The sequence below is a fragment of the Tetrahymena thermophila genome (assembly GCF_000189635.1).
Source record: "Tetrahymena thermophila SB210 genomic scaffold scf_8254555, whole genome shotgun sequence".
Classification (NCBI taxonomy): domain Eukaryota; phylum Ciliophora; class Oligohymenophorea; order Hymenostomatida; family Tetrahymenidae; genus Tetrahymena; species Tetrahymena thermophila.
Window position 1 is genome coordinate 84,286 of NW_002476326.1, and position 23,269 is coordinate 107,554.

The 23,269-nt window shown below is 22.4% G+C and overlaps 7 protein-coding genes across 7 annotated transcripts; 4 read left to right on the plus strand and 3 right to left on the minus strand. All coding sequences in view use genetic code 6, as the record gives it.

Annotated features, from left to right (window-relative positions):
* Positions 1-632: 632 nt before the first annotated feature.
* TTHERM_00408830 (cation efflux family protein) lies at positions 633-3,300 on the minus strand. The gene is made up of 8 exons (XM_001020775.2): positions 2,928-3,300; positions 2,627-2,790; positions 2,399-2,514; positions 2,079-2,227; positions 1,803-2,025; positions 1,662-1,731; positions 1,420-1,612; positions 633-1,351 (listed from the first exon to the last, which is right to left on the minus strand). The coding sequence occupies exons 1-8, from the start codon at positions 3,261-3,263 to the stop codon at positions 767-769; spliced, it is 1,836 nt and encodes a 611-aa protein (XP_001020775.2). The 5' UTR covers positions 3,264-3,300; the 3' UTR covers positions 633-766.
* Positions 3,301-4,718: 1,418 nt separating this feature from the next.
* TTHERM_00408840 (OsmC family protein) lies at positions 4,719-5,201 on the minus strand (the record flags this gene model as incomplete). The annotated part of the gene is made up of 1 exon (XM_001020776.1): positions 4,719-5,201. The coding sequence occupies one exon, from the start codon at positions 5,199-5,201 to the stop codon at positions 4,719-4,721; it is 483 nt and encodes a 160-aa protein (XP_001020776.1).
* Positions 5,202-6,889: 1,688 nt separating this feature from the next.
* Positions 6,890-12,218, minus strand: TTHERM_00408850 (rab-GTPase-TBC domain protein; the record flags this gene model as incomplete). Its single annotated transcript, XM_001020777.1, has 2 exons — positions 6,890-8,956; positions 9,024-12,218. The coding sequence occupies 2 exons, from the start codon at positions 12,216-12,218 to the stop codon at positions 6,890-6,892; spliced, it is 5,262 nt and encodes a 1,753-aa protein (XP_001020777.1).
* A 1,437-nt stretch (positions 12,219-13,655) lies between these two features.
* On the plus strand, positions 13,656-16,015 carry TTHERM_00408860 (hypothetical protein; the record flags this gene model as incomplete). The annotated part of the gene is made up of 3 exons (XM_001020778.2): positions 13,656-15,284; positions 15,337-15,687; positions 15,749-16,015. 3 exons carry the CDS (start codon positions 13,656-13,658, stop codon positions 16,013-16,015), a joined length of 2,247 nt encoding a protein of 748 aa, XP_001020778.2.
* A 1,009-nt stretch (positions 16,016-17,024) lies between these two features.
* TTHERM_00408870 (selenocysteine-specific elongation factor) lies at positions 17,025-19,031 on the plus strand (the record flags this gene model as incomplete). Its single annotated transcript, XM_001020779.3, has 4 exons — positions 17,025-17,118; positions 17,177-17,506; positions 17,654-18,198; positions 18,255-19,031. 4 exons carry the CDS (start codon positions 17,025-17,027, stop codon positions 19,029-19,031), a joined length of 1,746 nt encoding a protein of 581 aa, XP_001020779.1.
* Positions 19,032-19,868: 837 nt separating this feature from the next.
* TTHERM_00408880 (cytochrome P450 family monooxygenase) lies at positions 19,869-21,579 on the plus strand (the record flags this gene model as incomplete). Its single annotated transcript, XM_001020780.2, has 2 exons — positions 19,869-20,776; positions 20,889-21,579. The coding sequence occupies 2 exons, from the start codon at positions 19,869-19,871 to the stop codon at positions 21,577-21,579; spliced, it is 1,599 nt and encodes a 532-aa protein (XP_001020780.2).
* Positions 21,580-21,841: 262 nt separating this feature from the next.
* TTHERM_00408890 (tetratricopeptide repeat protein) lies at positions 21,842-22,975 on the plus strand (the record flags this gene model as incomplete). Its single annotated transcript, XM_001020781.3, has 1 exon — positions 21,842-22,975. One exon carries the CDS (start codon positions 21,842-21,844, stop codon positions 22,973-22,975), a length of 1,134 nt encoding a protein of 377 aa, XP_001020781.3.
* Between the last annotated feature and the right edge of the window lie 294 nt (positions 22,976-23,269).

Sequence of the window (23,269 nt, forward strand, 5' to 3'; positions counted from 1 at the left end):
TTATTAATTTTAAATATTTAATAAATTAATGTAATTTTTACAACTCAATTAAATAGGATAAATAGTAAATACTTACTAGTAATTTAATCATAAAAGCAGTTAATTTATATTAAAATTTATTAAATAAATTAATTATTTATCATGTCTAATTTTGTTATCGATTTATTTTAAATATTTCTTTTTTGAAAAAAGCATTTTCAGAAATAAGTTTTTAAATCATTTAATTAAAAAATATTTATAATTCTAATTATTTCACTTAAAACTTTAATTATTTTTATTATAAAAAACATTAAACATAATTGATAATATTTAATAATCTTAATAAAAAGTATCTTAAGAATGTTGATGTATTTTTCTAATTTATTAATTATACTTCAAAATTAATTATTTACTCCTCATTTCAGAGAACTAAAACTGATTATATTTATTCTTAAAAACATAACATAAATTCCTTTAAATAAAAGTACATGATTGAAAATATATAAATTAGTGAGTTCAATAAAATTTTGTTACAATTATTGAAAAGGATTAAATTGATTAGTTTTTCATTTTTTACAAAATTTTTGTTAAGTTTGTTTGATAATTAATTAATTAGTTTATTTATTTTTTAACCATAAAGAGTTTAATCTAATAGAAGAATATCTTTAATAAATTAAAAGTATAAACAATATATAAATTAGTTATAAAATTTCAATAATAAAGTTGAGAATGCAAAAAATCATTTTTGCTAATAGAATTTTTATCTTAATATATTTTATCTATGAAATCAAATGGGGTCTTCGTTATTTTTGTAGCAATCATCGTAATTTAAATCTTCCTCTATAATTTAAGCCCTTTGTTATTCATGAACAAGAGCTTTTTCTTGAATGAAGATGCGATGAATATTATTTGAGTAATGTTTTGGATTAATTTTAAAGTGAAGATTTTCATAAAACTATTAATCTTTGGTTTTTACTATAATTTACTTTTATTTGGTGAATTTCTTTTCCAACATTTATTAACTAGTTGTGATAATCCACTCTCTAATCAATTTGTCATTTTCACTTTCTTCTTTTTCTTCGTCTTCACTTGATATTTCTTGATGGAATGAGTTTTTTATTTTTTCTTCATCATCTAAGAATTAATAGAGCTTATCTGTGTCAATATTTAAATCCAAATAATCACACTATGGATATTTTATTTTGATACTTTCCAAAATCAACTACTCCTATCTTTTAACTTCCTTTAACAATCTAATTGGAAAACTTTCCATTAATTCTTCAAGTTCTTCCTATCTATCTTTGTAATCCTAGCTGTAAATAATATAATCACTCATTTATCTGTAATCTTCCATAGCATCCTCATTAAGTTACTAATTTTTTATTTATTTTCAAAACAATTTATAAATGCTTAGAATTAATTAAAATTATTATATATTACTTCAAAATCATATTCAACAATAGCATAGTATTTAAATCTAACTGATCCAGACATAATACCTTTTTCGTCTCTAATACTCTTTACATAAGGATTCTTCATAATTTCATTATGAATATCATTCATAGTCTCTTCATCAACACTTTTACCTAAAATTGTTGATGCTACTTCTTTGAATAAACGCTATCCTAACAATCTTTAACATAATCAAAAGTTAGATATATTGACAATTTAACAATTCTTACAATTAAATTGACCCTATGACTATTTGCCCAATAAATTCAGGGAGATTTGATGGAATGATCATGTTACTGACTTAATAAAAAAAATATATAAATTTTTAAGTTGATATTGAACTTATTATTTTATTTTATTTATTTATTTACTTCCTACCATAAGAGGAACGCTCATACTCATTAGTGTGATCATATTTTCATATAGAATAGCTTAAAGAAGAGGGTCTTTTTTTGCTACTAAAGTTTTCATAATTTAGAACAAAGACAATTTTTAATTAGTTTATTATGTTGAATTTATATTCTACATTTTCAATGAATCTCTAATATTGTAAGCAATAACGGATATTTCAATACAAAAACTTGCTAAATAGAGCTAAATTTAAATTAATTGCTTTTTAAAATATAAGTAATTCATTAATTAATTACTAAAATTGAATAGATATTATCAGATTATGCTGCCACAGCTGGACCTGCCGCTAAATATTCTGTAAATGCTGAGTAAATAGTGTAAGCTCCAAATGAAACGAATAGAGATGAAGGTATTAAAACAATTAACTGCTTTATATTTTCTAAACCTAATTTTGTTAAATTAAATTAATTTATTTTAGACTTCTACTAAGTTACTATTTATTTATTTATTTTTTCTAACTTTTTCTAAATCTTTCTTTTACTTGATTTAAAGATTCATTTTTTAAAACTTGTTTTGACAAAACATCAATTTTATATAATTTTATATAGTCATATACCTTATGGATAGCGTTTACTTGGCTTAACATCAATATAATTTGCAAAATAAAGTACTAAATGATTCACTGCATCAATAGATGAACGGCATAATTCTGCAAGGAAAGTACCAACAGATCTTTTGAAATATAAATAAAATTAAAAAAGAAGCTATAAACCAATGCCAATAGACATCATATTTGGTAATATGTTATAAATAGTTTATTAATATTTAAAACGAAATTTTTTACGCGTGTCCTGCAAAATTATATGCTAAAAACTTAATTGGCAATTGCATTGAATCATTAAATAGCTCTCTCTTTATTACATTCAAATTAGTATTTTTAACCTTTTTTTCGAATTCTGCTAATTTCTATTCAGGATCAAACTTTTCCTCCTGTTTTTATCTCTTTTACTATAAAATATTTTGGGTTCAATAAAATCAATTTTTACTGATATTTATTTATTTATTTAAAAAATAAGAACTCATAAAGAGTTATTTAAAATTCATAGCTTAAAAGCTATTAAACATATTTAAATTAGTTAAAGTACTTTTGAAAATATCAACTCAAGTTCCTTTGCTTTTTGATCATCTTCCTTAAAGGATTATCCTGCTTAACTTGTCCCTTACTATTATATATTTGACTTCTACTACTATTACTGCTACTATTATTATTAATTATCTTTAGGAGGCTAAGGCTTGGCTGCAGAAAATGTATAGAAGGATTTAAAACAATGAAAAGGATAAGTGGGCTGCATTCTAGCCATTAAAGTATTTTAAGAAATCACTTTACTAAGAAAAGAAGAATTAGATCTTCTTATGCATTCTAAAGGCCGCTAATTAATAGCTAATCTATTTATATTTTTTAGCGAAAATAAACGAAACATTGTCTGTTCGCTAAATTTTTAATTAGATATCTTTTTGAAATAGTAATAATGTATCTAATTTTGGTTTATCAAAAAGCAATTTTAATAAACATATTAGTTAATATCTCTCTAAGTTAAAAACCTAATTAAAATAATCAATTAAATTAATTACTCTAAAAATACTAAATATTTCATTTTATGATGTAATAATTTTAATGCTTGATACTTTTTTATTCAATGTTCTTAACTTTTCAAATGATCCTACTTAAAAAATAAATAAATATTCATGAATGTTCTTTTGTTAAAGTAATTGTTTCACTTGAACTAATATTCATTATTTTTAAATAATAATTAACTAAAATTTAAAAATTATTTCAAACCTATTTTTTTCATTTAAGTTTATTTAGTCAAAAAACCATATTTTTTTTTTAATTACATAGACAAAAATTAAATCTATCTTTATAAATTTTTTTAGATACATATTATTTACAAATGTATTTATAAAAATTGTTTTAAGTTAATTCAATTAAATACAGAGTAAATAATATACAAATTTATTAAAATTCTGGAAGTCATTTATTTATTCATAATAAAAATATTTATTTTCTTAATAATAAGTTTATGTTGTTGCTTTTTTCCTATAAGTTCTTATTATGCAAAATGACAGTCATAATAGATTAGTTTTTTACTTGGTAATATTTATTAATTTATCTGTACAAATAACACTTAATAATTTAGTGCAAAATTTGACCAAAACTTAATATTCATATTTCTTGTCTGTCTTGGGATTTATAGTTTTACTTTACAAGTGCCATAAGAATATCATAAAGTAAAACATTTATTCTTTAAGGATGGCTCATTTGTTTTAATATTGAATATGTAGGTATGAGTCATGTCCTTATTTATAAAAAATCATATTATAAAAATACCATCATTTTATTTTGAAGAATAGAATAAATATATTAATTTTAATATGATTAATATTTTCTTTTACATTTTAATTACCTTAAGTATTTTAATCTTCATTCACTATTAAATTTGGATTTTATATCTATCTATTATTAAGAAAATCCGATCTTTGGTGTTTTAATAAGGATATCAATCATTATTAATTCAAAAAATAAAATATTTATTTTATTTTAAAATAAAAAAATAAATTCTTCAATAATATAAAAAAATATTATTTACTAAAATATGTTTGGGATGGATTTTAGACTTTCAAAAAAAATTGTAAATTAAAGTAAAAAAAAATGTTTGATAAAAATTTTGATTTTTTTAAAATAAAAAAATAGATAGATAATCTTGTTATATATTTACACAATTAAACATATAATTTCATAAACTATTCAATTATTTTTGATTGATTGATTGATAGATAGATAAAAAATAAGTATTTATTTAATTTATTAATATATGTATTAAAATTAAATTATTATCTTGTTACATAATATTTGCATCAATTATCTTTATAATAAATCACTTCTTTTTCCATTCTACTTCTAATTTACATCCTGAGAGGACAACCATATTAGCAATAGGACATCTATTTTTTACAATATTCTTTAATTTTTGTACCTATTCTTCAGTACCATCGGTGTCAACAATTGCTGTTCCCCAAATTCTTTACAATCTAGCTACAGCGGGACCGGGTTCGTCTATTGGAATATGTCTAGGAGCCAATTCATCTCTTTCAGCTTGTATATCAAAGTCAATAGAAAATACTTTTATTCCCATTTAATTAGCTATGTATCTAGCAGTGGCTAATTCACATCCAACTAAAGAAGTTAATAAAAGTTAAATAGGCTAAGCGTATTCTCCTTGTCCTCCTTATTTTATAGGAGTATCTGAGCAAATTTAATAACCATCTTCTGTCATCATTTTTACTTGACATTATTATCCACTACCCTTTAAACTGTAGTTTTTCATCATGGGTTAGTAATTATCTTAAGAGGAGGCCATTTAGTATTTAATTAAGCTGGTTAGTTGTTTATATTACTTTTTTATTATTTAAGTTGAAAGTTTTATTTAACTAAATAATTACATATTTTATTGTTTGTTTAGTAGTATTTTCAAATCAAATATCAAATGCTTAATTACAGTAAATCTTTTTTGATAGAATTCTAAAAATATATTGATTGAGTCATAATCGTACAATCAGGATAATATTCTGATATAAATAATAAAACTTTTCAAAAAATGTCTTAAATAGAAAAATTCTTTTGTTCTATTAGTACTAAATACCATAGTATTACTATAAATTAGAAATTTCTTTTCAAAACTTAACTTTTACTTAATTTACACCATTTATTTTACATATTCACACACAACTTGAATATTACTTATTTATTTATAGAATAACTAAATAAGTTAAGAGTTAAGCCATTAATACTTATTAATAATAAGTCAATCCAATAAAGATACTCAAAATATTTCAGAAATGAATTTATTTATTTATTACTTACTTACTTTATTTACCTTCTTAAAGAATAAGTTAAAAATTAAATTGCAAATTATAAATTTTAAACAAAATTAAAAAAAATCAAACATATAAAATAAATTTTAAAATAATTCGAATATCAGCTAGATACTGAATTATGTTTTTTGGCTAATTTAAAAAAATAAACTTTAAATAATATGAATAACCCAAATCTTTATTAGCTTTTAATGTATTTAGATTTAAAGGAGTGGAGAATTTTTAAGGTCTCAAATTTTCAATTAATTGTATTTTACAAGTATGGAGGGATATTTGTAGGTCAACTTTAACAATTGACTTTGAATTATTAATAAATATTAACTATGAATTTAAATTAATTAATATATTTATTATTTTAAAAGTATCAGTTATAAAATAAATAAACATCGGCCCAATTTTATCAAAAAAGTTATTTTAAAGTTTTAATTTTTGAATATATAAATAAAACAAAATAAAAATATAGTAAAAAGTAAAAAGTAGAAATATTATTTTATTATTTATTTTAGTAATAAATTAAATTTAAAAAAAAAATAGATTAAAAGCTTTTTTTTTATTAATAGATAACTATATTAATATATTTAATAGCATGTATTCATTAGGTTTATGATAATTAAATTATGGTTGCTTAAAGTTATTTGTTGAGGGTAATAAAATTTTATAAAAGTGGTTAGTCAAAATTAATATAAAATTTATTTAACTAGAATTTGCCAATTTACTTTTTTCCTTTTGAAAAATTATTAAAGTTTTTTGATAAAATAAAATTTGAATATATTTTAGAAGATTAAAAAGAATTTTAAAGGCAAAAATTTTTTAAAGTATTAAATTTATTTTTAAGTAAATTAATTTGATAAAATAAAATAAAAATATAGTAAAAAGTAAAGAATTATTAACAAAATAATTAATTAATTGATTGTTTACTATTTTAGTAAATATTATATTAGTAAATTATAAATATAAATAATAGAAATAAAGCTTGTTGTATAAATAGATAGATAGAAAGATAGATTTATTTATGTATTATTTATTTTTAGGTCGATTGATGTAATTTATTGTGTCTGTTATTTATTATAAGTAAAATATGGATAAAAAATTTTTATGTTATTAGTAAATTTTTCTTTAATTAGTTAAAATACGTTTTATATTCTTTATTATGTTGCTTTTTGATATATTATATTCACATATTATTCTAAGTTTTTTTTTATGTGTTGAATCCTAGAATTGAAAATAGGTTTTTTTTATTTTCGATTTAAGATTATGCATGCCCATGGCGTAAAAGACTCTGCAATTCAGGAGATTTTACTTAATTTGCATGGCTTTTTGAAGTTTGTTGAGTATTAAGTTTACTCTGCTTTTGTTTACTCGCATTGTGTGGAGTAGAGTTGTGATGATTATATTAATTTTTCACCTAATTCTCATCTAAATTTTCAGTGTTAATTGCTTCTTCCATTTTTTTTAGGAAGGGCTTGTCTTTGTACAAAAAGTTGAGCTGCTTAAATTCATTAATATAAGAAATTATTTCTTTTTTACTAAGCTCATACTACTGGGCTCTTTTGATGATTTTTTCAGGATCGATAACTATGTTTTCCTCTAAATTTAGAGTATCTTTTTATAGGAAATTTATTAGAGGACTTAATAGAGGTCTAGGCTTACATGGTGAATTTCTTAATTCACCTTTTTGAACTGAACACTGTTTGAGTTTTTATATAAATTAGGAAATCTCATCTAATTCATTTTTTTTTATTAGGTGCGCATTATATTCATGTATCAAACTTAAACTAATACTGATAGCTGAAATGATTGATCCTTAGTAAAAAATGTAATCCCAAAATCTACAAACAACATTTAGAGACAACGAGTTCAAGAAGATTGTTTAAAACCACTATACAACCCACATGGTTTCTGGAATTTTAAGTTTGTTGAAGTGTCTGAATAGCTTTGGGAATTTGCGTCCAAACTCTCTTTAGAAAACAAAATTCATAAATTAAATTAAGGGAAATTCTTCTTCGAATAATCCCATAATATTCAGCTTTTTTTCCATTTGAATAAACATTGAAAAGGCCTATAATTCATCCCCACCATTTATAAGTAATAGGAAAGCAGCTAAAAAGTTCATACCTTAGCAATAACCAACATTATCATAGTAGAGAGATACTGCTTTTAGCACATTCCTCAAAGATTATAAGCTTTTTTATGAATATTGAGGATCAGAAAAAAATGGCTCATCTGGTATAGTCCTTGTTATGTCTTTATTAATTTATTTATCTATTGGGTCAGTATAAGTATGATCAAAGTTTAAAGGTTCAGTAGGTTTTAGCTTTTCATATGTCTCTCTGTATTCTTCTACATTTAAATCTAACGCCACCTTCCATGCTGACCAACGATACCACATAGGAGGTCCTTTTTTAAGAGCTTTTAAGAATTCATTTTTTTGAATTTTTTTGAATTAGTATATGAGCTAAAACTCTTCTTCAGCTGTCAATTAATCATGATTTGTTAGTTGTTTTGTTAATTATTCATTTTCTTATGAGTTACTTTTTTTATGGGTGTTTGTTTGTTAGTCTTAAAATTGTTTATTTTTTGAAACAAAAGGAGAAAAAATATTTGAATTATTTTAATCTAATAGTTTTTATTAAAATATTTTTCTTTTTAATAAATCAGCTTGATTTTTTTACATTTTTTCATCATTTTATGCATCAATTATGTTTTCATTTTTAACTTAAGTAGTTTTTTAGTTATTTTGAAAGTCTTGGTCATTTGATGGCTCTATCTAAATAGAAACTAAGCAGTTTGAAGATAGCTTGAGCTTTTCATTTAGTTGTAAGTAATCATAATTTTCTTGAGACTTTCTATTTAAACTATTCTCAGCTTACTAAATCATTTTTAGCCATTTTTTAAGATTTCTTTTCTTTTTTTAGAATAATTTAGTATCACCGTAGACATTGCACATCTTTTCATAGAAATATTTACCTATTCCTATTTCTCTTTAGTTGATTTTATTTTATTCTTTTTATTTTCCTTACTCTAATTATCTCTTGTTCTAAAATTCTTACTTTTAGAAACACTAAGCTCTATCTTGCATTTCTTAAAATGCAATAATATTATTGTCTTATTCAGCTTCATCCTCTTCTTCATCTAACTCATCGTCTTCTTCATCTTCTTCTTCATAAAAGTCTTCAATTTCATCTGCACTCTAAGTAAATAACACATCATGCTAGTTTTCAGAATTTTACTTTTCGTTGCTCTTTAATTAATTTTTAAAAATGGATTTTAATATAATTTAAAAAATAAATTTAAATAAAATTTTCTACCAATTTATCTTCACTGGAGCTAGTTGTTTATTTTTCTGGTTGCTGAGCTTATTGCTATCCCCAAGATGAGATAATAAATTCAGGAAACTTATCTGTTTCAGGACTTTCTTTTTAAATTTACTACTTATCTTCAATAATTTAATTATATTCCTTATTGAATGCATGCTCCTTATATTACTGTAGTCTGGTTAAAAAAGTAGAAGGTCTTCCTTTAAACTTGTCAATAAATTGTTCTGCAGAATTTCTTTACTCATTAATTTAACTAGATTAATTATATTTATTATTAATCGGAGTGTTGTTCTAACTAAAAGCCTTTATACGTTGCATACGAATCTTTTTTGAAGGAATTTCAACACAAAATTAAGTTATTATTTCGCCATCTGAGCCTTTTAGAATACTTTCATCAGGTGTTATTGTTTATTAAAGTTCATTATTTCCTTTTGTGCTACTGTTATTATTATCTGATTCTTCTTCAGTCTCAAATTATAAAATATGTGTTTTTTCTACTTTACCTTTTTAAGCACCAGAAAAAGAAGCTATTTTTTTGTCATCTATGTTTGTTTATTTATCATCTTTGTTTGAGGAATTTATTTTTTATTAGTTTTATCCAACTGCTTCTGTTAAAATTTCTTCTTTATTTTAGTAATTTGATAACACTAAATTATGAGAAACCTCAAAATTGTTAAAATCATCCTACACTTGTTCATTAGATTATATTTTATCATTTAATTCTATTTAGTGATTTGAAAATATAATTAAATTGCTGTCTTTTTGATATTTAATTGTATTAAAATCAAGTTTTGGTAAATTATTATTATTTTGTTGAGAAATTTCTTATTATTTAGGATCTTGAGAAACAGCAGAAAAATAAATTAGTCCTAAATCTCCTGTATCGTTGTGTTGATCCTCAGAGTTTTAATTTTACTAATCTATAACAGCAGGTTTCATTTCATCATTTTCCTATTTTTCTTCTTAAGAATTTTATTCTCTTTCACTATCAGACTCATTGGAATCGCTCATGATTTATGTTTGAAATTATTAAAGGCTTATTTTTTTACTGGATTATTTTTTAGAATTTATATTTTAAAACAACAAAGTAGGCACACTTTTATTTTCAAGATTCTATTATTTGATTTATGGAAAGGAAAGGGGAGAATCATCACTAAAAGAATTATCAAGTACAGCTTAATCTTAAATAACTTTTTATTCAATTTACTCAAATTGCTATTATTTTGAGCCACTTAAATTCTTTTTTAAATCTAAAGCAATTTTTTTGTAATTTGAGTTTTAAAAATCAGTGATGTTGATCTTATTTTTTTTTGTTTCTTCGTCAATTTCTAAATTAAAATCAGAGTCTTATTGTTGTTACGTGTTACTCTTAATCTACAAATCTGCCAAAGAATCATGTGAAGTATAAATTAGTTAAATATTACCTTCGAATATTTATCTTGTATTTTATTAATCAGGGTTGTTTTGGTTCTATTGCATCTTATTCTTTGTACTTCTTTATATCCTTTTTCTCAAATTTGCAAATTGGCTTTAACTCTGATTGTTAATTTATTTATTGCTTTAATTTTCTAGCTCTTACTGCTTCTCTGGGCTTAATGTATAATCAGAAATGATTACATTAGCTTATTTTCCTTCATTATTTTAAAATTAACTAGACTCATTCAAAAGATGATCTTTTTTAGAATTTTATTTATAATTTATTTCATCAAATTTTCTTTTTATTTCATGTAAATTAAGATTTGCTTCTGATTCTTCAGTTTCTACAGTCTGAGATGGAATTATTACAACTGCAATCTCATTTTCTTCTAAATTTTATTTTTTATGAATTTCATCTTTTTGTATGCCAATTTCAATATACTCTTAATTATGAAGATCATTTATGATAATTTCATCATTTTCACTCTTAAAATCTACTTTTATTTCATCAGTTTATTTATGAGATTCATCACTCATGTCACTAGTTAAGATTAATTATTCTAAATCCATATTTTATTCATTTGTGTGGGTATTTGTTTCCTATTTAGAATTAATATCTGATTTTATTTTTTCTTTTTAATTTTATTTTAATTAAGTTTTATCCTCGCTGTAAATCTAATTAGAAGATTAGTCAAAAATATTTTATTAGCTTTTCTAGTTTTGAGCATCTTCGCTGTTATTACTCTCGATAATTATTTATCTATCTGAAGTAACCTGGTTTTAACCTATGTTATATTTATTTAAACTGTACTCCTCGAATTATGTTATTTCTTTTTTACTTACTGGTGTACTATTCAGAGAATTGTAAAAGCTTAATGATTTACTATTAGATTTATTTTGGACAGATTAGTTTGTAGAAGCGTTGCTAAATGGAATAGAGTCTTTAGTTTATTAGTGTTGATATTTGTATTTATTTTGTAAAATTTAAGGTGAAGGGTCGTTTATAGAGCTTTTATGAGATTGCATAGGCTTAAATTACTCAATATAAGACTTTGATTATGGCTTAATTTGATTATCAAATTATTGTTAATTGGACTACAAAGAATCTTAAATCGAACCTTAGCTTTTGATAATTTTTTAATCAATTTTTTTATTTGAAAATTAATCTATCATATGTATCTATGTGAGAGAAGATAGGTTGCTGTTATTGTTTTACATAGTTTCATTAAAAATTTGTTATTATTTTTACAATTAATTTTAATCACTAAAAATATTCGCTTTTTTTCTTTAGCTAATTTATAGATCTTTTTTTAGTGAGCTTTCATTAATCTAGAACTACTTTTAAAAGTGTTCCTCCCTTTCTTTCAATTAATTTTGCTAGTATTGCTTTATCCTGCTAATTCCTAATTCAAATCCTTTTAACCCTGTATTTTAATTTTTATCATTTTAAGCCAACTTCTCATCGTTCCTAGACTTGCTATCACTAATCTGTTTATTTTAAAAGTCTTCATAGTCAGTAGCTTGCGTAATTGAAGTTTATTTTTCAGAATCTGATAAATTCATGTGTGATTCCTCATCGAATTTCATTAAGGAATGATCCATTTAATGCTTTAGCTCCTAATCTATATCTATATTTTGTTATTCAAACTAACTCTCTTCCTTCATCTGTTTAGTTTAAATCTATCCATATCTCTTACCAACAAACTTATATTCAACTTTTCTAATATTAGAAAGTGGATACTTTTCATTTTAATGAGCAGTATTTTTCATGTAAGAAATCTATCTATTCAAAGAAGATATTTAGTCCTTACTCTTGAAATTTGAATCTTATTTTCAATATTATCTATCTATTTATTAAATGGAAAATATGTATAGATTTCAGCCTAAAGTTTGTTTATTTGTTTGTTTAAAAACAATAGATCTAATTTAAAATAATACAAGTAATTGGTTTTCGATATTATTGTTTATAAAGAATATAAACCTTTTTTAATATTGTATTAATTAATTAATTAAATTCTGACTGACTGACTGAATAAATGAATAAAAAATTGATTGATTTATTATTTAATTATTTTTTATTCAATTAATAATCTAGTCACTCAATCAATATCTCTTTATTTAAAAAAAATATTTTTAGAATTTAATTATAAATTCAATGTAATCTTAAAGTTGAGTTAGGTTAACATAATACTCAAATTTAATCTTAACATTTATTAGCTTATTCTAAATTTTTTGCATGAAAAAAATCAATCTTTGATTAAATTAATCAAAAGCTAGTTTAACTCTTTTGGGATTTAAATTATCCATAGACTTTTTAAGCTATTGCAAATCTTGTTTAATTTTTTAGTTTTGAGTTGGCTAGATTAATTTAATGATTTTCTCAAATTTAAGCAACTTTTATTTATTGGTATTGTAATAAAATTTGAGTTTTTCTAATTTCTGATACATTTCCCACACCATTTCAAATTTAAAATATCTATTCCAATTCTACAAATATTTTTAAATCAAAATATCTTAAAATAGTTAACTAATTCATGCTAATATTTTTGTAAATAATACTTTTTTAATTTAAAAGTATTAAATTAAAAACCAATTTATTTCAATTGATTTATAAATTAATTTAATATTGGATGATAATTTAAAATTGTTTGTACGAAAAAAAAAGTAAAAATAAAAATACATTTTTATTGTTGAAATTTAAAATGTAATTGATAATTTTTACAATTATATGATGTTTATTTAAAATAGCAAATTCAAGACATTTTTTTCAAATATACTTAATATTTTAAGGGTTAAAATATAATTTTAACATAAATATTTTTTTTTTTTAATACAATAAAATAATTAACAATATAATCAATTTATTAAAGTAATTTTAAAAATATTTTTTTTAAATATGATTTTTAAGTAAATTTATAATATAGCTTGAATGTATTTTATTCTTTTACCATATTTTATTGTAAATATTGAAGAAATATTACAAATTAAAAATATATTTTTATTAAACATGCAGTGTGCTTACATTAAAATATGTTAAGAGTTAAAAAATATTCTTCGAATTGTAAGGTTTTACATTTTCATAAATTTTTGGAAATTTATTATTAGTTTTTTTTACTTAGTTTTGTTTGTATTTCTTATAAAAATATTCATTTAATTTAATTTTACTAATTTTAATAAATATTTTGATTGATTTACACTTGCTTTATAATGTCAAATTTAGATGAATATAGACCTAAAATGAGGTATCAGAATTTTCTGATTTTAAGATAAAGCGAGAATTTTGATAGCACTAAAAGATCTAGCAATGTATAATCAAATTAAAATACTTAATCTGGATTTAGTGGAAAAGAAATATCAGTTAAATAGGCATTGGATTACAAAAAAGTGATGTCATTATCTTAGAATCGTGAGAACAATAGACTAGCATCTAAATGGAAAAGTAAAAAGCTAAAAATAATTGAATAAGAGTAAGAAATATTGAGAATATTGAAGTAAGAGTAAAATAAATCGCAAGATATTGAAATAAACTCTTTTTTAGATGATATTGAGAAATTAGAAAGTCCAATTAATAAAAAAAGATCTCAGATTGTGAGCTAGATTAAAAATTTATCATATTTTTAATCTGCTCCATCTAGCGGATAAAAGATTTAAAGAATATAAAATTAACATTTAAAAAACAGATATTATTTGAATACAGAAAATGATTATGAACATAACAAGATATAAAAGAGTGCAATTAACACTTCAATCAATGATAACAGCGCTATCCTTCAGTTGTAAACACCAAATTAATAATCTAGAATCGATACTAGTTTTCCTAAAATAAAGTCACCAAATAATTTAATTAGCATTTAACGGTTTAGAGAAAATATTAATCAAAATACAAAATCTTCAGTAAGTGAATATATTTAAAAAAGAAAAAATGTACAAAGGTCCAGTAGCATAAATAAACAAGACAATTTAAAATAAAAAGAATTTTATGATCAAAATAAAAATGATAACAATTCCAATTAATATTAATAATTACATTAAAAAAGAAGTCTAAGTAGCAGTAACAGAGGAAACGAAAAAAAAGCTTTATAAAATGGCGATTAAAAATAGAATTCTGTTTTTAATTATCCTAATTTAGCTGCTTAAGCTAATAGCTTACACTTATAAAACAATTTATCAAAATCTTAAGAAAAAAGCAATCCCTAACTAGATTGTGAATAGTAAAATAATAATTAATAAGAAGCATAAAATGAAAATACAAATTCGAAGAACAATCTTAAAACAGAGGTACTGGAAGAAGTTTAAATGTAAAATTAAGAGACTAGCTTAGATCAATAAATAAAGTAAATTGAATTGTAAAATAAATTAAAAGAAGATTAAAAGAATGAAAAATAAATAGTTGATGAATATTTAGAGTAATAAAAAATTGAAATTAATTAAGTAAATAAAAATACATCTAAGTAGATTTGTATGAGTGATCCTTCTTTTATTTATTAAGATGAAAAAAATACTAAAGTAAGTTAATAAAATCAGCATAATAATTTTTTTAAGAATTGTTATGAAAATCAGTAAATACATTGTGAAAATTATAGCAACAGAAAAAGTTGCTAAAACTCCTATGATTAATAGTTTGATAAAGAAAACTATGTTATTTATAGATAAGTAATTAAGGAACAAAAAAATCTTTAATCTTATTAGCAGACAATCATGAACAGAATTAATCATTTAGAAAAGGAAGAAACAAAAAACTTAATGAAAGTTGAAGAAACAAGAAAGAGAGTGTTTCAAATTTTATAAGACAAAATTAATTAGTAGTAGTTTTAGCAAAATTTACATAAACCAACAGTAAAATTAATTTATAAATTAAAAGATTAATGTTAAATTTTAATTAAATAAGGCTGAGCAGTTAAATTAAAATCTAAAAAGAGATGATTCAAAATGGAATGACAATGTTTAAGTGGTTTAAAAAAAAATAAGATCAAAAAGTGTAGCTGAAACAAGAAATTTAGGATAAATTATTAAAAAGTAGTAAAAATTTTAGGAAGAAAAAAAGAAGGAAAGGGCAACATAAATTAAAACTGAACTCAAACAGATTTTAGAAGAGAATATAAAAAAGTAATAGTTTGATCAGCAATTGAAAGAATAAAAATGCCAAAGGATAAAAATTTAACTGCAATAATCTCGTGAGCAAATTTACAGAGCTTTGCAAGAAAAAAAACAAAACGTCATTAACAATTTTAACATATCAGTAAAATATTTAATTCAATAAATTAAAAAAATTTATTTAAAAATAAATATTAAATTAAAAGATTATAGGAGAGAAACAAAGAAATTAAGTTATTTAAAAAAACATTTAAAAGCTTGAAGAAATAGAAGAAAACTTAATTTAAAATCTTAAATAAACATAAATTAGATAAGAAGGGGTGCTAAACGAGCTAAAAGATGTTCTTGCATTAAATCCTGAATAATTCAGTAAATTACATTTTAAAAGTATAAAGCATGATTAAGATTAAATGCTGACAGAGCAATCTAATAAAATTCTGAATCTAAGACATAAAAAAGCTTTACTATGCTGAAAAATCAATTAAAAAAAACAAACATTTTATTGTAAATAAGTATACTATTATTATCCACAAATTTCCATAAAATATTTTAAAAATATTTCAAAATATTATTTTCTTTCAAATTTATAATAACATCAAAAAATTATTGAAAATTTATTTTTTTTATTAAATTTTTAAATAAATTACAAAAATATTTGTTTCCATTAATATGCTATTTATTTTCATAATCAACATTTAACTAACTCATAAATTAAAAAAATATAATGTCCATCAATCTAAATAAAAAGAGGACTTAATTTGTTAATTTTATGCAAATAAATTGAAATATTGATAGATAAATTATAAACATGTATATTTATTTATAAATAGTTACAAGTTATTTATTTTGTATCAAGAGAAAATTAATTTTTAGTTTTTTGATAAAAAGTTGTTTTTTTTCATTTTGTTTATCAGAATAACTTTACCAAAAAGTATTTATTAAATTAGTATGAGAATTTAATAGAAATCTGTTTTTATTAGTATTATTTATAAAGTAATCAATTTATGCATAATATCGAATAACCACAAATCCTTTAACATCTAAAACATGATTAAAATTAAATAAATATTTAGAAACGACTATCTTAAAATTTTATATCAAAAATAAATTAATTTCAAAAAGAAAAATTAATTTTACTAATTTAAAGTAACTTTAAATTTTAATTAACATAAATAAATTAATTTATATTTTTTTTAATTGAAAGTAAAGTAGAGTTTAAGTTTTAAAAGCAGCACATACATACATATTCAATATTGTAAAAAGAGAAAATTTAGATTAAACTGAACAATATTAGTAAAAGATACAAAAAGTAAAATTCCTATTTTCTTCGCAAAAATTGGATTATTCTATATCATTTGATTATAGTAATCTAAATCAGAAAAAGTGGATTAATTCAACAAAACTTTAATAAATTAAATATTTACATAAAATTTGATTTTCTTTAAATAAATTAGAATAAAGTATTAAAATAATTAAGCTTAAATGGTAGATTCGGTAGGCCCAAGCGGCAAGTATAGTTTCACTGAAGATGAATTAAAAAATATAAATCCTAAAACAGCTTATAATATCAACATAGGTAATATTTTCTTAGTATTTGTTTAGTATCATATCTTATTTATTTATAATAAATTCAGGCGTTCTTGGACATATTGATAGTGGTAAAACTAGTTTATCTAAGGCTTTAAGTGTAGTTACTTCAACAGCATCTATGGATAAAAATCCTTAAAGTTAAGAAAGAGGAATAACATTAGATTTAGGATTTTCTGCATTTTTTACTAAAACACCATAACGATTAAAAGAATAATTGAAATTAGATTATTTATAATTCACTTTAGTTGATTGCCCTGGTCACGCATCTCTAATTAAAACAATCATTGGAGGAGCTTCTATTATAGATATTATGTTTCTCGTTATTGATATAAATAAAGGAATCTAAACTTAGACTGCTGAATGTCTAGTAATAGGTAATACTTTACTATTTTTTATTATAAATTTTAAATTTCTTTAAGTAAACTAAAGTTTTTCCTTCTCTTCTTTTAATGTTATCAAATAAAAATTGGTTAAATTCTTAAAAGTTAAAATAATTTTATAAATTAAATTAATAAATATAGGAGAACTACTGATGCAAAAGATGATAGTTGTATTGAACAAAATTGATATGATTCCAGAAGATAAAAGAGCTGAAACTATTAGTAAGAAAATGGAATAATTAAGAAAAGTATTTTCGAAGACAAAGTTTGGAGCAAGTGTTCCAATGATTCCAATTGCTGCATCCTAAGGAGCAATTGATGGATAATCATTACATATAGAGAATTTGATAGATTGTTTGCTTGGTGAAATAGAGATTCCTTAAAGATAAAAGGATGGACCATTTTTTTTCTTAATCGATCACTGCTTTCCTATTAAAGGAAAAGGAAGTGTTGTGACTGGAACAGTTATTTAAGGCTAGCATAAAGCAGGTGATGAAGTAGAATTCCCTCTCATAAAAGAAGTTAAAAAATCAAAGCAAATTTAAATGTTTAAAAAACCAGTAGAAAGTATTATTTAAGGAGATAGAGCAGGTATTTTATTTACATAGTTGGATAATACTTTAATTGAAAGAGGTATAGCATGCACTCCTGGCATAATTCAATTCATCTCATATGCAATTATTCCAGTAAAAGATTTGATTGTAAATATAACTTGTTAATTTCATCATTTTTTAAAAATAAGGTAAACAAAGTTAATTATTTCAAATATCCCATCTCGTCAAAAGGAAAATTTCATGTTACTACCGGTCATTAAACTTTAATGGCTTCTATAAAGTTATTTAAGGTTTAGATTACTTAAGAAGAGCTTTTGATTTTAGAAAGTACAAAGCAGAATATTAATTTCTAGACTGATAAAAATAAAAAAGATACATTCAACTTTGATTTTAATAAAGAATATGAGTATGTTGAAAACTATGATGACTATCTTAAAGTTAAAAAACCTAATGAGTGCCTTTTTGCTTTATTAGAATTTGAGAAGCCAGTTTGTGCTTCAAATGGAACTCTTTTTATCTGCTCAAAGTTTGATACTGATATTACTGCTAATATATGCAGAATAGGATTCTATGGAAATTTAATTACATAATTAACATAAGAAGAATTAAAAAACAAAAAACTTAAAATTTTTAGAGAGAAACTTAGAGAAGGTATCATCGAAAAAGTTAGTGATGACTACTCTGTTATAATAAAAGACATGTTTAAAAAAGAAACAAAAATTGAAGTGTATGTTAATAAGCCTATTGAGATATCCTTAACTAAAAATGTTGGTAAAATATAAGGAGCCTTTGGTAAAAGCGGTAAAGTAAAAGCCGTTTTCCCTAACGGAGTCTTACACTAACCTATTCAAGTAAATGCTAATGGAGAAGAGTAGAAATAAAATTAAGATGATATTCTAACAGAAGAAAAATTAGTTGGACAAACTGTTATTTTAAAATACAATAAAATTCTTTTCAACAAATGATTTTATCTTTATACTTTAAAAAAAATATTTAAAATAAATTGCAAACACGAATTTTCTTAAAATAGTAAAAAATTTTATTTAACAAATTTAAAAATTATCAACCAACTTTTTTAAATCTAAGTAAAGTAATTCATGTTTGTTTTCTAGTTTTAGTAACTATCCTAATAACTATTTGAAAATTCTATTTTAAGTATTTCAATATTTATTACAATTATAAATGAAAAATGTATTTTAATTCATTTATAATTAATTACAAATGAAAATGTTAATACTATAATTAATGATTAAAAAATAAAATCAATGTCTTAAACCCTATTTTTCTAGAAGGAAAATAGCACACAAAATATGCTTCAAAAATAATCTGTTATCTAATAATGTAAAAACATATCAATCAGAATGTCAATTTAAATAGTGTTTTAAATATTATCAAAATAAATTTAACAGCTTGAAGATTCTGACTTAAAAAGCTCAAATATTAATTACATTTGCAAATGAAAATATGAATTTCATTGTAAAATTAATATAAGCAATTTATTTTTCATCAATCATATTTTTTATAAATTCGAGAAATTGTTATCATATCAATGATATTCTTCACATGTTTTCTGATTATTTTATTCACTTAGTTAATTAAAAAACTCATAATTTATTTAATTTGTTAGAAAAAATAAATTTGTGGATGTATTTGGTTAATTCTAACAAATAAATCTTGTTTATTTATTCGTTCAAAGTCAAATTTTTCGTCTTTTTTTTCAATAATATATTTATTTTTTTTGATTGCTAGATATTATTTTTATTATTATATTAAAGAGAAAGATAGATAAATATCAAAAAAAAATGAAGATAAATTTAGATAAAATCATTCATTTTACTAAAAGAGATAAAATATTTCAATAGGGTATCTTTACTTTGATAGTTATAGTCCTTACAGTGACTATAATATCTTTAATTATTAAAAGAAGGCGAGCAAATAAAGCTAAATCAATGCCCATTTAACATAACAGTCAACCTAAAGAAGTTTAAACTTGTGAATAAATGATGAAATAATTAGAAAATAATGGATTTATTAGACTTAAAAGCTATCGCCCATTTTAAGAAGAAGACTTATTCAAATACGATGATGAGCTTTACTCTGTTAAGCAATTTAAAAGCAGGTATCCGAATGCAAAAGGTTTTATTTGCTATTCAGATAGTAGCCAGAAAGTACCATATAATTATATTGGAATTTGTGATGCAGATTTAATTCATGAGTTTATGGTAGAGAAAGAAAAATATTATGAAAGAGATGTAACACTTTCTTATGTAGCAAGGATTCTCGGAGATAGCTTACTATTTAATCTTTCAGATATATGGAGAATGAAGCGCAAAGTTTATGGATAGATGTTCCATTTTTATTAATATCATCAGCTTGTGAAGTTGGTGAGAGAAATAACTACAAAAAATTCTTATATAATAGACATGAATTCTTAAAAGCCTGTATAGCTAATATCTCACTTTGAAGATATTCTAGGAGAATGGTCTCTTCATCTATTTTTCGGATATAATGCTAGCTAATATGATTTACAATCTAAATTAAAAGCAGCTTATAACAATGCTCGCTCTGCCATACTCCTTTTACAGCCCCAAAATATAATAAACTGTCTTGACCCTTTAAAGGAAGTCCTCCTTGAATATCTATACATCACTTCTGATTAGATAAAAAGCGATCCTGATTACTAAAGCAAACCTTAAAATAACATCACATGGTATAAAATTTAAAAATTAATTAAAAACAATAAAATAAATGTTTTTTTTAGTTAGTTATTCATTCATTCATTCATTTTACTTACTAATAATTTTTTTGAAATTTAAAAACAGGTTTTTGCTAAATAGCAAAGAAGTTTAATGGAACAAAGATTTCCTTGATTAAATTTGCTAAGATATTATCATCTTTTTCTTCGCTGGAAGAGATACGATGGCTCATACTCTTTAAATGATGTTTTATTATTTATGTATTTACCCTGAATATAAAAAGAAGATAGACGAAGAAATAAATAGCCTAAACGGAGATTATTCTGTTTAAAATATTTCAAATTTAAATTATTTAGAAGCTGTTTTAAAAGAAACTCTTAGACACTATGGACCAACAACTACAATTTTACCTAAAGTTGTCATGGAAAGACATTCCTTTATGAACGATAAAGTATTCTTAGAAGAAGGAACAATTGTTTCTTTGGCAATCCAAGAGCTTAATTATGATCCACAACATTATGAAAATCCCTTTAAGTTTTATCCCGAGAGATGGTTTGACGAAAACTTAAAACAGAAGGAGAAGAAAATTTTCATGCCTTTCTCATATGGCTCCCATAAGTGTATAGGAGATAAGTTGGCACTACCAGTGATGAAAATGCTATATATAACTCTGAATGAATATTTTTCAATAGACATTGATCCTAGCTTCAAATTAAAGCTTGTTGCCCTAATATAATATACTCCTTCTACTTAAATACCTTTTCTAATTACTAAAAAAAAAAATATTTAAAGCAATAACGAAGTGTATTTTTCGTGATTGATTAAATATTAAATAAAAAATAATTAAATGATTTATTTGTTTATTGTGCTAGCATAGCTATCTATGATTATAAGTCCATTAAATTAGATAAATTAAATGAGAGAAATTACTATGACAGAAAAAATATTTTCATTTTGTATCAAAATTAAATTAATGAGTGATTTAATTAATTAAATTGTGATTATAACTAATATATATATGTATGTACATTAATAATATTACTTACTTACTTTTTTATAAATTTATCAACTAATATTTAATGAATTTTGAAAATTACACTTACATATTTTATGTCAACACTTAAATTAGAATATATCATAAGCCATTAAAAGAAATAGAAGATGAAGTGAAATAGGCTCTTTTGGAAAACCCAAATGACGTAGAGCATTTAATAATATTTGATCAAATTCTCTTTAAATACCATCTTGATTATACTGCTGCTATTAAAGTTATAAAATAAGTTCTCTAAATCTAAGCAGATTGCATAGATGGGCGTATAGATTTGATACAAATAATACTAGATTTTAAACTGAGCTCATATGAAGATTGTTTTTAATTATTAGAAGAGTGCATGCGAATTGATCCTTCGTATTGGCGAATTTATTTTACGAAAATAAGGATTTTAGATAATATTGGAGATGATGATGAAAAAGTAATGAAAGAAGTTGACAGATGCATGAAACTATATCCTTAAAATAAATATTTTATTATTTATAATGCATAAATTTTATCAGAGCAAACAGATAAAAGAGAGTAGGTGCAGTGCCTGCTTGATCCCTATAAAAATAGCACAGAGTTAGATTTTGATTTGCTAAGAAGAATCTCTTATGCTTATGGAAACTTAAAATAAGGAAAAGAAGCTATTGAATACATAAAACAAGCTATTAAATTTAATTAAAATTCATACATAGCATATAATGAATTTGGATATTTAGAAAGGTCAGTTAATAATAATAATTACACTTGCTTGGAATATTGCTTAGTTTCCTTAAAGCTCAATCCTAGGTATACTTTTACTTTAAATAACTTAGCAGCTACTTTCAAAATTCTAAACAAATAATAAGAGTGCATAAAATGCTAGAAGAAAGCATTGCAGCTAAAGAGTAATCCTTTTTCATATCATTAACTTGTGTACGATTTTTATGAAATGCAAAGCATAGATGAAGCTAAATACTATTCTTATAAAAGTGTTCAAAAATTCTAATAAGATAAGTCAAGCAATTTTCTATTACAAAAAATAAACAGAAAATAATTCAGTAATACAATTTTAGATTATGAAGAATAAGAATTATAAGGTATAAAATGTCTTAATTTTAAAGTGGAAAATCTATAACAAGAAGAAGACTATGTGGAAACTTCAATAACATAAAATGAAGTTTACGAGGATGATTGAAAAAAAAAATATAATAAACTCTTAAAATTACTACACTAAAATAATTATTAATCTTTTTTATATTACACATAAAATAGAATGTTACTTATAAATATTTAAATTTTAAACAGATAAATGTTAAAAGAATAAATTGGATGTGTATGTGGTCTTTAATTAATTATTCATTTATTTTGTTTTGCAAAAAACTTAAAAAACAAGAATTAATTATTAAAAAAAAATTTTAAGTGGATTATGCTAAATTAATTAAAAGAATAATAGATAGCAGAAATAAAAAACTTTACCAAAAGATTAGAA